General features: G+C 49.3%; 1 protein-coding gene across 17 annotated transcripts in view; it reads left to right on the top strand.

Annotated features, from left to right (window-relative positions):
- The first annotated feature begins 8361 nt into the window (after positions 1 to 8361).
- The window catches only part of CAMK2B (calcium/calmodulin dependent protein kinase II beta), a 200017-nt gene continuing 193834 nt past the window's right edge, over positions 8362 to 14544 (top strand). For 4 of the 17 annotated variants that reach the window (XM_035139083.2, XM_035139080.2, XM_035139082.2 and 1 more), the window contains exon 1: positions 8363 to 8652. In XM_035139083.2, the coding sequence (XP_034994974.2) occupies positions 8588 to 8652 (65 nt within the window). In that variant the 5' untranslated portion in view covers positions 8363 to 8587. Of the gene's footprint in view, positions 8653 to 14544 lie in introns of all 17 variants that reach the window. The other 13 variants (XM_035139100.2, XM_035139099.2, XM_035139102.2 and 10 more) reach the window with 8 other exon arrangements.

Below are 14544 nucleotides of genomic sequence, written 5' to 3'. Positions count from 1 at the left end.
CGATGAAGGTGAGCTGTGGCAAATATCCAAGCAGCTGATGTGCTATGAAGAACTTGGCAAAGGCAAATTGTCCCAATGGCAAAGCCATGATCAGGTTATTATGGTAATTTAAGCTTCAGTTTGCTGGGTTGGCAACTAATTGTTAAACAGCGGTCACTGGTGTACCTGAACAACCAAAGTGGTTGTGCTCACTGCCCTCTGATCAGCAACAAAGACACTGATCAAAGGTCCCCACCCTTGCGTCTTTCTGTTGCTCATTCCCATTTTGTCTCTGTGGTATATCCCCAGAGGAGGCAGCTGGTGCATTTAATAAAGGAGGAGGTCCTTGCAATTGTGAAGATGTATCCCATGCTTCTTCCCATTTAGGACCACCAGAAGCAGGAAGAACGCTTGCTGAAACATTTCAGATTCCAAGAAATGTTCAGGGAATTCACTCTCTCCTCCCAAACCTGAAAATGGAGCCATTGCCATTTTTCTGGTGGCTCTGGCGTGAAGCTTGTGGTGGTTCGATTAAGTCTCAAGGCTGCAAGTTGCTATCCCTACTTCCTTCAAAGTGCTTTATTATCTTATCACAGTGTGTTGTCCTTGATCACCTTATAAGGTAGCTACAGTAAGCTATGTAATTTATTTATATGCCATTAAACTGCAAAGTCCTTTTCAAGGCATACATCCTTCCTGCAGGTGGCTGGAAGTCACCTGCTTAATAAACAATTGCTAGTTACCTTCCCTACCCTCACATTTTAATGTTGGGGCTCTCTAAAACAATTGAACCCATTGCCGATCCTTTTAGATAAATATTAAGAATGGGGGGAGCTGTTTTTGAGATACCTAGAATTTGTGTCTTCCTGGGATTGCAGAAGGAAGGGCATTCAAGATCCAGCCATTAGCCAAAGGAGCCAAGAGCCACAAGCCACTGGCTGTAACTCATGCAAGAATACCAGAAAGGGAAAGGGGATCTGAGCCTCCAAATGGAACAAAAATGTATGTAGACCTTTTCCTCTTCATTCTGGTCTTGAAGAATGTCTTCCTCCTACCATTCCCTTCCATTCAACTCCTCCTGTGTGCATCTGATTTGTGAGCCTGATGCAGGGGGCCATTTTATTATTATTAATGTGAGCTGAAGAGAATAATCGTCTGGAAAGCAGGCTAAAAATGTAGTAAATTTAATATTTCGTCAGGGTTGTGATAGATTTCTTGGTTGCATTAGCCGTGGCCCATCGACACAAAAGCAACAAAGCAAATCAATTACCCCCCACTTCTGTTACACAACAGGTTGGCACAAAACAGCAACAAAATGGAGCAGCAAATGTGCCGGTAAATAAAGACTTTGGAATGTTATTGCAGGATCACTTTTCAGGGTGGTTCTAATCTATGTGAATAGCATTCCTACTATTGCAACTAACTCAGGATATGAATGGCAAAGATATAGATGGATGTATTACACTCTAGTTGGCTTCATTGCTGTGATTCTCCACAGCCTTGGCCAAAGTGCTGAGAACTCTGTTAATGATCCCTAGCTTTGTACAATGCTCCTAAAGTAGGGGGAGATGTGTATTATTAGAGTTTGGAAACGGCACTTTTTGTGGCTCTTTAAACAAGGGAGAGAGTCTCTAGTATGAGGGCAGCCTTGGCTATGAGAAGCAGGCAAATAAGGAGCCCCAGGTGATTTAAGGCCTAGTTTATATAACCACTCATATTAGTTTTGACCCCTGATTTGCCCATGTCCAAGGGGAGGCTGGAATGAGTCAGAGAAGCTGCAGCTGTTGGCAAGAAAAGGGGATATGCATTCTGCTTTCCAACCTGGGTGAAGTGATCATGCCAAATAGTAACAAGTGTTTTGGATTTTTGCTTCTTTGTTTATTCATTTATCCCGGTTCTCGCCATCTAGGCCCTAAAGCGGCTATTGCTAAAGAGATGGCTGTTAACAATTGTACAGGGGGAAAAACGGAGGACCTTAGACTCGGGGAACCAATGCAGCTCACCAGGCTTCTCAATCTCTCCCCTGGAACACTTCTCCAGGCTTTGGGTCGCTGCTCTGTGCCCTCCCCAGGTGGTTTGGCTTTGCTGGAATGTATCCTTGGATTGATAATTCATCATACTTGCATGTGCGTGGGGGGGGGGAGAGGGGGTTTGAAACCTCTGGTTTCTGGTTCAGTGAAATGTGTGTAGCCTGCTGTACAGAGGGAGGAGTCTATTCAATTGCTTCTCCCATTTTTGTATTTTGTTTCTGCCCACTTTCGCCTCTAACCCTGTGCACTACAGACATGCAGATCCTGAAAGGCCTCAGGCGGAAAAATATTCCCACTCCACCCCATTCTACGGTAAAGTGCAGTCAGCTGTCCATTCTGTTTGGCAGGAGAAACGGAAGGCCCTCCATGCATGAAACCATTGGCAAGTAGTGATTATAATGACACAGAGAGCTGCGATAGCTCTGTTGGCAGAGCACGAGACTCTTAATCTCAGGTTTGTGTGTTTGAGCCCCACTTTGGCCAAAAGATTCCTGTACTACGGGGGTTGGACTAGATTACCCTTGTCGTCCCTTCCAACTCTCCAATTCCCTGATTCTGTACCAAGAAGAAGGGATGCGGGTGGCGCTGTGGTCTAAACCACTGAGCCTCTTGGGCTTGCCAATCAGAAGGTTGCCAGTTGAAATCCGCACAACGGGGTGAGCTCCTGTTGCTCTGTCCCAGCTCCTGCCTACCTAGCAGTTGGAAAGCACACCAGTGCAAGTAGATAGATAGGTATCGCTGTGGCGGGAAGGTAAATGGTGTTTCCGTGCGCTCTGGTTTCCGTCAGTGTGTTCTGTTGCACCAGAAGTGGTTTATTCATGCTGGCCACATGACCCAGAAAGCTGTCTGTGGACAAACGCCGGCTCCCTTGGCCTGGAAGCGATATGAGTGCCGCAACCCCATAGTCACCTTTGACTGGACTTAACCATCCAGGGGTCCTTTACCTTTTTACCTTTCACCAAGAAGAAAGAGGTGCTATCTTAAGGCAGTGATAGGGAACAGCCCTCCAGATAGTGTTGGACTAGAGAATGTAGGCTGCCTCTGGAGAACAATAAAAACACCAAACTACAATAGACTCCTAAAACACCAAATACTAAAAATTAAACTCTTCACAATTTCACTTTACACAAAACCTAGAGGCTATGCGAGGGGCTGTAACTCAGCAGTAGAGCACCTGTTTTGCCTGCAAAATGTCAATTCCAGACATCGAATTGTAGGGTTGGAAGGGACTCCAAGAGTCATGGAGTCTGACCCCCTGAAATATCAGCAAACCTATCAAAAGGAACATCAGTAATTGGGCTGGAAAGCTGCCTCTCTGTCCAAGAACCCAGAGCCTCAAAGAATATACTGAGCTAGATGAACCAATAAACCGCTTGCTTCTTTCTAGGGAGCTCTATAATGTTGGTGCAACCCGCAAAGGTCCTGTGCTGTGCTCGCCATTGACCTAGCTTCCTGGAACGGCAGATTCTGAAACAAAGCTTGCTCTCTGTGGAGAGGGAGCTAGATATATGGAAGAAGGTGCTCCTTTAGATCACTAAACAAGGTTTGTGCTGGAAACAAAACAAAAAAAGCAGTTCTTTTGAGTTGATGCCACAAAAGTGTATGTCTGCTGAGCGAAGGCAAGAAAAGCAGGAAGGAGTATGACTTCTGAGACCCAAGCAGCCGTGGTCTTGCAAAAGAACGACATTTGAACAAGATTCTCCTCTTTGTGAGGTGGGATAAGGAAGCAAAGTCCCCTTGACCAACTTGAGTGAGCATGGAATGTTTGCACAGATTTCTCCCCTCTGTCTTGAGAAAGATTTGGGGGATGGGATGATTTCTTGGGTCAAAGCTGTGCTGCTGCAGCAGCCTTCCTCTGGTAATACCCAGCTGCACTTTTACCTCCCAGAAACCAAGCGATGATGATCGTTCGTTTCTGGTTAGTTAGAACAAAAATATCTGTCAGCAACATGCAGCCCCCACAAACGCCCACGGTGCCCATGGCAACAGCAGCACCAGGCAGCCATGGGCAGGGATGCTGCGGGGGGGGGGGGGGGCTGCGCTTGCTCCGGCATGGAAGGTGCCATCGTCTCCTGTTCGGAGAGATTCTGGGTTTCTGTGGGCTCCATTTTTCACCACCTGCCTTGTGCTGCTCAGCCAAGGTTCAAGATGATGGGCTCAAGCGACTGACGTTCTTCTGACAGCTTGACTGAACGCAGCGACATTAAAACTCATGGCCTCCTTGCCTCTCAGACAGTGTCACCTTTGAGCACCGAACAAGGGGCTCCATCAACAAGAATCAGACCCCAGGACCTTTCGCCCTTCTGCCTCATTGCACAATGTATTTCCTAGCTTCCTCACTGTAACTGGCACTGGGAAAATACATGTCTAATAATAATAATAATAATAATAATAATAATAATAATAATAATAATAGTCCATGGGGTCACGAAGAGTCGGACACGACTAAATGACTAAACAAACAGCAATGCATATTTAATTACCACCATTCTGTCTAACACCTATGAACTTCCCCTCTATCCCTCCATGGTTTCTCTATTCCCCTTATCCCGCTGCATATTATTCCAAACGCCCCTCTTCAATCTAAATTGTTTTTCACCACTGTTCACAGTTCGAATCCTATTTGTAGATTTATCTGGCTATTTTGTCTTCCAAGTATTCTACGAAAGGGTTCCATTGCTCCCTTAACACTGACTCCTTCTGGTCTCTGATTTCTGTTGTCAGACTTACCAACTGCACGTATTCTGTCAGTTTGTTCTGCCACTCTTCCTTAGTTGGGATTTGTTTGTCTTCTCCTTTTGTGTGTGTATTACTGTTGCCACTGTTTTCATGTATTGAAATAGACTGAGCAACTTCTTGGGAATATCCATTATTCCTAAAAGCAAAGCCCCTGTTCTTGTTTGTTTTTTTGTTAATGTCCGCTTAAACATCTCCAGTTCATCATAGATCATCTCCCAGAATCCTCTGGCCTTTTTGCATGCCCACCACATGTGGGAAATTGTACCTTCCATCTGTGGACACTCCCAACATGCATTCAAACCGTTTTTATACATCCTGGCAAATTTACTTGAGAAGAAATTATCTAAGTATGATCTACAGATAGTATCTGACCCATTGAAACAGTCATGGCTTCTCCCAAAGAGTCCTGGGATCCGTAGTTTGCTAAGGATGCTGAGAGTTGTTAGGAGACCCCATATTCCCCTCACAGAGCTATAGTCCTCAGAGTGGTGTAACAAGTGGTTTAACCATCAACCCCTCTTCGCAGGGAACTGTGGCTCCTATCAACTCTCAGCTCCCTTATCGAACAACAAAAGAGGTTTAAAGACTGTCTCAAGGCAAATCTTTAAAAGTAGTATAAACACTGACAACTGGGAAACACTGGCCTGCGAGCGCTCCAATTGGAGAACCGCCTTTACCAAAGGTGTCATGGGCTTTGAAGACACTCGATCTCAGGACATCTCAGGACGCAAGGGAGAAACGTGCTAAGAGGAAGGCACACTTGGCAAGTCTACATCGTGATCAACTCCCGTCTGGAAACCAATGCCCCCACTGTGGAAGGACATGTGGATCCAGAATTGGCCTCCACAGTCACTTACGGACCCATTGTTAAAACCGTGTTTATGGAAGACAATCTTACTCGGCTACGAGTGATCGCCAAATAAGAGACCCTTATCGAACTACAGTTCCCAGGATTCTTTGGGGGGGAGCCATAGCTATTAAGGTGGTGTGATTAAGTAGATGTGGCCTGAGTATGACCTGACCAACACTGGAAACAATGCAATGTTCCTGGCATTGCAAAAAAAAAAAAAAAACCTACCTCGACTTGTTTAAAGTGTGTGAATCAACTTGGTTGTGTTCATTGTCCAGAACTGCTGGATCTGTAGGCACTATTGGGTAGCTCACCTGTGCAGTGTAAAGACATAGAATCATAGGGTTGGAAGGGACCCAAGGGTCATCTAGTCCAACCCCTTGCAATGCAGGAATCACAGCTAAAGCATCCATGAAAGATGCCCATGGAAAGATGCCCACTCGGACTGTTCCTCCATCTAGTACAGTAGCTTTCACGCCACTTGCTACCAGATCCTTCTAACTGAAGGTGGCAGTTTTGAACCTGGGACCTTCTCCTGTTTATTTGTCCCAAACAAACTTAAATGCATTTGAGTGTCCCAAAATTGGCTTGAAATTCAGCTGTGTGCGCTGCTCTGGAGCTGGGGAGAGCCCAGTCACCTACCATGTTAATGAAGCCCTGACAAAAGAACCAGAGTTTATTTTTCCTTCTGAAGGTCAGCTTAAATGTGCATCTTGGCAAATAGATCAACGTGTATATTTTATGCAGATTTGTGTCACGGGTCTTCTGAGTCTTTTAAATACCTAGTGTCAAGGTTGTTAAGACTACTCCTGAGTAACGACCTTCCACATACTTGTCTTTCAAAAGTCTTTATTGGTGCACATTATTTACAGTGTAGTGAGCTGTCGGTTTCATGTCTTCTCATTCCGTATCAGAATCCGGCACTGCCCCTTTTCGCGACTTTGACCAACATAAAAGCCTCAGGACAGTGAATCTCCTCCCCTTTCTCCTCCTCAATACCGGTGTCGGGGGGGGGGGAGGATCTACGGTCTGCTTTCTCCCTGTCCCCCCTTCCCGCCTCTCTCTCTTCCTGCTTGTGGAGCAGGGGCTCTCCAATGCTGCCAGAGCCCTGGCACTCCTTCTCCGTCTCCTGACTCACCCCTTCAGACCCTGCGCTTTCATGACTGCTTGGAGACGGGCTGCTCCTGATGAGAGGGGGGGTTCTCTATAATCCCTCCCCCTTACACCTAGTAATGCCCCCCGCTTTCAGAAATTCAGGGAATGGTGCCGGGTTCTGCAATGCATTAGCTGAGAAAGGTAACAGCGTCACTACAAGCAAACAGCCCCCAGAAATGTGCTCCGGTGGGCAAATGTGGCCTGTACACATGGCCACAGATAGCATCTCTGCCTTTCATGGCACCAGCCTTTTCCCCCTAACTATTAAATCCATCCTCCCTCTGTTTTCCAGCAAAGATCTATGGAACCCTTGGGTTCCGTGAACAGCCCAAAGGGCTGCGGTTTTGTACATCTCCAACCTCAGGCACTTTGCTCCTCTCCTGTTCGCCAGGCCCTGCCGTTCCAAAAGTGGGAGTACCTACAACTAATATGCAGCCTAGTCTAGTTGCATCCTGGAACCTTAAATCCTTCAAGCTGGATGTTCAGAAGCAGTCTAAATCTAAGTAACTATTAAATAAATTGCTAAGCATCAGTTCTTATTTGTGTGTGTGTGTGTGTGTGTTTTGGGGGACACACAAAGGGAGGGGGATTCTGCAAAATATCAGAACAGGTTTCAGGATTTAATAATAAATGATTGACTGATTGAAAAACCACTGCTCTGTATGAATTAAACCCAGTCCCAGCTCTGCAGCAGTTCAAACCCTAAATGCTACAACTCCCATCGTTTTTGAGCATTGGCTAAGATGCCTGGGGATGATGGGAGTCCAACCATCCCTGGAGTGCAAAAAGGCTTCCCATCTGTGATGTTATATTCGCAGTGGGACTCCAATGGAAGCCCACAGAGAGTTGTCTCCGTCCGAATTGGACCCGGGGAAGATGAGAACTGAGCGAAAACATGGACAGTGACTGCAAAGTGCAAACCTCAGCGCACTTACTGGGGAGCAAGTCTCACTGAGCACAGCGGGCCTTCTGAGTAAAGAAGCTTAGGATCGCGCCGCAAAAGTGGAAGTAGGTATCCTTAGGGAGGGGCCTGTTCGGGCTGAAGATGATGAATTACGCTTCTCTCTCTCTCTCACTCACACGCACGCGCGCACCCTCCAAGCAGTTCACTCCAAGCTACCTTCCTAACAGCCCTGCGAAGTAGCCTGCAAACCAGAGAAGTGGGTGGGCGCGTAACTGCAGAGGACAGGGGAGTGATTCTGATTGGGCTGCACGGGAGCGAGGCTGGTAGAACTCGGGGCGGGCGGCGCACGTGGGGAACGGCCCCTCCGTTGCGCGCGGAAGTTCCCCGAAGCAGGTGCAGGCGGACCGGGGTTGGGGAGAAAGAGGGAACCCGCGAGGTCCGAGCGAGCCGCTTCCTCGAGCTGCTGTTGATCCCGCCCCCCCCCCCCATTGCACCTGCGCCGCCCCGTCGAGGCTGAGCAGCACGCTCCGCTTTGGCGACGACGGGGAAAGGGGCTGCAGCAATTCCCCCCCTCCTTCGCCCGGGGGCGGCTGGTGCGCGGTAGGGGGGATCGCCCTCCCCCGAGGCTGCTGCTTGCCGGCGGCCCTCCCCTGGCAGCTCTCCCGGGCTCTGCCCAGTGCCGGGCTCGCTGTTCGCCGAGGAGCTTCACTCGCTCGCGTAGCAGGAGCCGCCTTCTGCCGCACGCAGCGGGCTGGGCGTCTCTATCTCTCTCACCCCCGATCTGAAGCGTCGCCCCCCCCTCCTTCCTTCCTCCTCCTCCCCGCCTGCCAGCCAAGCTCGCGCCCCCGCCCCTCCTCCCCCCGCTGCCAGCCGGAGCCGAAGCCGGAGCGGAGCCCGGGCGGCTCATTGCGGAGCGAAGCTGCAGCCGCGATGGCCACGACCGTGACCTGCACCCGCTTCACCGACGAGTATCAGCTGTACGAGGAAATTGGCAAGTAAGGAGCCGGCGCCGCGCCTCGCACGGGCACGGGATGGGCGGGAGAGAAGACGCGCAGGGGCGATCCCCTCACAGCACCCTCCCCCCCCCACCCTAAAGCAAAGACTGCTCCCCACCCCACTCCCCTCTCGCCGCTTGCGTTGGGGCCTGGACGGCTAACCGGCTGCCAGCCCCACGGCTTGCAATGTGGGAGGCCCGGCCGGGGGCTGGCTATGGAGAGGCGGGCCTGGTGGCGGGGAAGGCGAGCAGCGGGGCGGCGGCAGCCCCTTCCCCAGCGTGACTCGTCGGGGGTGGGGTGGGTGATCTGCCGAGAGAGGGGGGGTCCTGGAGAGAGAGAGAGGGGCTCGCCGCGCTGCGCAGCCATGACGCACGCTGCGGAGCCCCACCAGGCAACAATATGATGCGTGGGGACGGGCGATCCCTCTCCAACCCGCGATCCTTTTTGGGGGGGGGGCGCCTTTCTCTCGGTCCCGACGCCGCCCTGCTGCTTCCCTCCGTCGGAGATTGATTTCCCGGCGGCGCCGGGGAAGGAGAGTGGTGGCTGCGGAGGGTTGCGCCTTCACTGCAGTGGCGGTGCCGCTGCTGCTGCTTGCTGGGCTCTCGGCTGCCTCTTCCAGCCGGGAGAACTGCTTGCTCGTCGGGCTCCCGCGGGCGCGCAGCAAAAGCACGTGGCAGGGCGGGTAGCCCCCCCGGGGGAGAAAGGGAAGGGATCGCTACGGCGATCGGATGTTCTTTGGCACCGGGTCGGGCAGTTCGCTGTGCGGGGTGGGGGGGAAACACGCGGGGGGGCTCCCCCTCGCCGGTAGGTGCGCTCTCTCCGCCTGCGCGCTTACGAGTGCGTGGGCTTCGGAGTGGGGACGCGGAGGGGTGGGGTGGGGTGGGGGGCTGGCTGGCTGGAGAGCTGGTTGCCTGGCTCCACGCTGGGGAGCGGGGGTGGCTGGCAGCGCGTCTGCCTGGCGAGGAAACTGAGGGGAGGGCGGAGAGGAAGAAGCGGGGTTGCTCTTTGCTGGGGAGGGACGACACCTGAAAGGCGAGGGGGAGGAAATGGCGATTGGAGGAGGGGAGAAGAAATAATGCGTGGATTGGGTGGGGGGTGGGAGTAGTAGTTGCCTCTTGCTTAGATCCGGCCAGGGCCTTGGAGCGGGTGTATTGCGTAAGAGTGGGGAGGGGTGGGGAGCCCACTCGCCCATTGGTGCAGTCTTACCTTCCTCCTTTTAAAGGAGAGGTGCCGCCGGCGTAGATCAGCCCGCTCTACTCTCGCTCCTTCCTTGCATGGGGTAACTTACTAGTCGGGAACTCTGCACATGCTCGGGGGCACTCTCCAGCCTGCCTAGATGTCTCTTGGGAAGGGGAGTCCTGGCGGAATGGGATAACGGGAAGCTTGGCGTTGAAACAGCCATGGCTCGGCCACCCAGGTCCAGGGATGGTGGCATCTCTGCAGCGGGAAAAGCGAGCCTATTGCTGGGGTGTGTGAGACAAGGCAGTATTCCAGGCATCCTTTGCTAGGTGTTGCAAGCTTTCTCCAGCAATCTGGCTGCTGGCCAGGCAGGCTGAGCTTTGTGTGTGTGCTTGGCATTCTGCACAGTTATGAAGCTTGGGTTTCCTCTTTGCCTGCTGCTCCATGCCCTATAATAAGATGTTGCAAGGAGTGAGCCTTACAGAGAGTGTACTACCATGAACAGCTTCAGACATGATAAAAATGGGAACTGGGAAGAAGATGGAGACCTTCAAAATAGCCCTTCTGGAGGAAACCAAAGGCTTCCTGTTGTTTACAGTGGCCTACCGGTATCAGATTTTTTTTTTAGGGACCCACAAGCTGGATGTGAGGGCAATTGCTTTTTTTGCTGCTGTTCTTCCTAAGCAACTGGTATTCAGAGCCATATTGCATCTGAACTTGGAGTCAGTTCAACTAGCAAGCTCAGTGTATTTGCCTAATCCCAATTTTAAACCATCTGGCTATCACCACATCTAGTGGCTATCACCACACCTTGTGGGTACTTCCTTTTGCCTTTCCTTAGGGATGGTAGGGATTGTCAATTTTGGTTCTCTCAGCTTCTCATTTTCCCAGCCTTTGGTTCATCACATGTCTGCTGCAGCAATTCATGAATTTTCTTTTTGATAATTCTCCAGCATTTTAGTGTAAATTTCTCCTAATAAATGCATTTAAAAAAATACTAATATCCATTTTGTCGACTAACAAATCCTTCTAATATGCATTTTTGTATGCTATTTTCACTAATATATTCATTTTTTATGCACACTTTTACCTAATCTATGTGCACTTTTGTAAACATTTGTTGGATGGAGCATTGCAAAAGTTGGATAAGTGCAGATTTCGAGGGATGGCTATGTTTCGGTTCTCATGTTGTTTCAGAAAATGTGACTTGGATAATTTTGGCTTTAAATGTGAACTGAATCTTTATTCTCCCGCATCTGCCTCTTCTGAATCACCAGCCAATCAGCTTCATGGGATTCCTCCCCTGGTCCTTGTATTTTGACCATCCCCTCCCCCCCCCCAGTCACTCAAGCATCTTGTTGAATGGACACTAATTGGTGAACATAGGCATGCAGCTCAGTAATATTTTGAGCAGCTCTTGGACATGCCAATACTAATTTAGGATTGCCATCTTTTGAACTGACCTCTGTGACTGTGCCTAAAGAGTAATTTGGTCTTCAGGAATTAGAGGGTGAAGTTTTATTTTATTTTATTTTTAAAATGGTACCAGCAGATTAAACTGCTGTTAGAGGATACAGGAGCAGCTCAGGCTATTTTTTCGTGCAATCCAATTCAAACGTACTGGGGAAAAACAGAGAAAAGGAAGCATCTGCATTTACTAATTGTTCTGTTCTTAAGGTGCTACTAGACCTGCTTTTCATGCCAGGGCTCAGACCTGGGACACTTGAGTAAATAATTGAGGTGAGAGGGCTGTTAAGTGTGTTATGCCCACTGAGTAACAGTTGTCAGCCCCCCACAACCCCGTTTGGTAATAGAAGGACTCTTTGGGATCAGTGGGTCTGAGTTGCAGGCATGTGCAAACTCCCATAACTCAGAGCACACATGTATTTGAGGAAGTGTCATAGGTTAGCATGGGCTTGCATTCAGAAGGTCCCATATTTTATCCCTGGCATCTCCACAGAGGACTTGCCTGAAATCCTGGAGAGCCTCTTTCAGTGTAGACAACACTGAAGAAGATAGGCCGATCCTCTGAAGTTACCGTAAGGCGGATTCCTCACTCTGTACTTAATGCATCTCATTTTGCAATGGTGAATTGAGAGGCTCTCAAATGTGGAAGGCCATATTCCCTAGGCCTGCCTTCCTGGTACACATGGCTGCCAGCCGGCTGCTGTTCTTCCTAGAAACTGAGGGGGGAGGGAATTGTGATTCTGGACGCAGCCCAAATCTGCCTTTCTTTTAGCATCTTTGTGATGCGGCTCCTTCCTTCTTCCTTCCTCCCGGTTGATGTCTGCATTAATAAATCTTATTCTGGGCTCCTACAGTTATGAGTGATGTGGGGACCAAAGGCGACACCTTTATAGAGGGCGGGATTCTCTTAGGGAAATTGAACAGACTTAAGTGGGTGGCTTCACAATTTCAGTAGCATCAGCAGAAGTCTTAAGACTTAAGGGTAATTAGGCCGCATCCTCTTAATTCAAGAATTGGATTCTGTTCAGGATCAACAGACTAAGCCTGTATCTGTCCGTTTTTTGAAATACTCTCCCATTCAACACTTGTACTCTGCTACCAGCTCCAGAGAGACATCTTAGTCTGTTACAGGAAACCCAGAAAGAGTTCTCTAGCATCTTAGCCTATTAGATATATTACGCCATAAGCTCTGATGGACTGGAGCCCACTTCATAAGAAGCCTATTATTCCTCCTTGTAAGAGTATTGCTGATTTTGTGGTTTTGGTCTTCCCCGTCTCCTATAGCAGTCTCTTACTGCTTGATTATTTTGCCATAATTATCTTTGATTCTTAGACAGTGGGTTGTTTTTGTCCGCAATAGTAGTGCTGTTAGCTATATCTGTTATTGAGTGTGGAATCCCAGGTGAATTTCTCCAGAACTCTGTGCTTTCATCAGAAAAAGAAAAAAAGCCGTTTCCAAATCTGGAAGAACTTTAATGTGATTGGTGGAGGGAAAGGCCTGTGATTTGCATTAATCTCACAGGCTGTGATATGGGATGACAGTATCAACTACTGTATATCCTGTGGTCTTCAATGCTTGGAATTTCTCCCTCAGAGGAACAACCTTGCTTGCACCCGTCATTCAGGAGTTTGCCATTTAACATTCACAACCTTTTCACCTAGGATAATATTCACTGCTCTTTGCCTTTGGGAGCTAGATTAATTTCCTCTCTACTAACCACTGAAGAATAGATACTCCTGCAGTCCCAGAGCTATTTCATAAATGACTTGGCTCTTTGACTTCTGGTCTTCTTCTGCTCCAGGCTTCTGTGACCCTATCTTAACTATTTGCAGCATGTTGTGTTGTAGTTCGCTGAATGTGTGCAAGCACAAGTGTGTGAGAGAATTGGGGAGGAAGAAAATGAAAAAGCATCCCACAAGTTGGCCACACCAGAAGCATGGCGACAAAGAATTGGCTGCGGCTCCTCTCGGAGATAGCCTAGATGGCGCCTGCCAGATGTTGCTGGACTAACAACAGCCAAAGGCCAGAGATTATGGGAGTTGTAGTCTGGCAACATCTGGAGGGTACCACTTGGGTGGCTTCCGGTTCAAATCAAAATGTGCAATTACCGGGAGGTGCAGCTCTTTCCCCCTTGCCAGCTGCCATTACTTTTTTGTCCTAACCCCAGAGCCAGCCCAGCCATTGATTAAGGAGGGAAAGGCCTCTTACTCGGGTGTCAGAAGCTCCCCAGGTGCGCCCCCACAATCAGTGCTGATTTCAGGCAAGTTCAGATCCATTTGGGGCGACATCTTGCCCCAAAGTGCCATAATCTTGCCTGAAATTGGCACCGCCTGGCAGGGCGCACGGTGGCGGCAGAGCAGGTGGTGTTGGCAGCAGCAGATGTGGTGGCAGGAGCAGCAGCAGCAGGGCAGGGCAGGGCAGCACTTCCTGTTTAGCCTCAGGCGGCAAAATGGGCTGCACCACCCCTGCCTAACCCCTCCCCTTAGGGGTCCCCAGGTCACAGCGCTGCGGTATTTATTTATTCTCGGGGTTTTCACACCAATTTCCCGCTGCAGGTGGCTTACAAAGTTTTTAAAAAATGAATCGGACAAAATATCATACAAATCCAATACAATAAGACGGCAGCAGTGCAGATCAATACAGCAGGGAGACACGAATGAGAAAGCACTTCAAACGCTGGCCTCAACAGAAAAGTCTTTATTTGGTGACAAAATGCCAGCAATGACAGGCCAAAGTTAATTTGTCTAGGAGGCGATTTCTATAGCTTGGATGCCACCATAGAGAAAGCCTTTTTTTCTTGCTCTCGCCAAGTGACCCAGAGCTAATGACAGGCACAGCAGCCAACTATTGTGTCCCCATCCTCCCCCCTTTTGAGTTCTCCAAGGGGCAACACTGAGATTAGCTGGAGTGGTTGTAAGTAAAAAAAAGGAGGCAGGTGGAGGCTGGCCTAGAGCAGACTGTAAAGCAGAGAAAACAGAGAAAGAGGAATGAACATAAGGAGAGCTATGCTGGATCAGTCCAAAGGCCATCCAGTCCAGGATTCTGTTCCTACAGTAGCCAACCTGGAACGAGTGCAGACAGCCTTTTATTTAAGATTTTCGCTGTCCCACGGTGTGTACCTTATGCAGCCTTACATCTTGAGGGAGGCCAACATAAGTTAGAGACAGTTGCCTGAACGAGTTTCTTCTTATGCTGGCTAAACATTTGCTTTTCAGCAGACACATGACTTAGCGAAGTTCTGTCAG

The sequence above is a fragment of the Zootoca vivipara genome, chromosome 15 (genome assembly GCF_963506605.1).
Source record: "Zootoca vivipara chromosome 15, rZooViv1.1, whole genome shotgun sequence".
NCBI classification, from domain to species: Eukaryota; Metazoa; Chordata; class Lepidosauria; order Squamata; family Lacertidae; genus Zootoca; species Zootoca vivipara.
The sequence above is the reverse complement of the archived record's forward strand: the minus strand, read 5'-3'. Positions and strand labels throughout refer to the sequence as shown.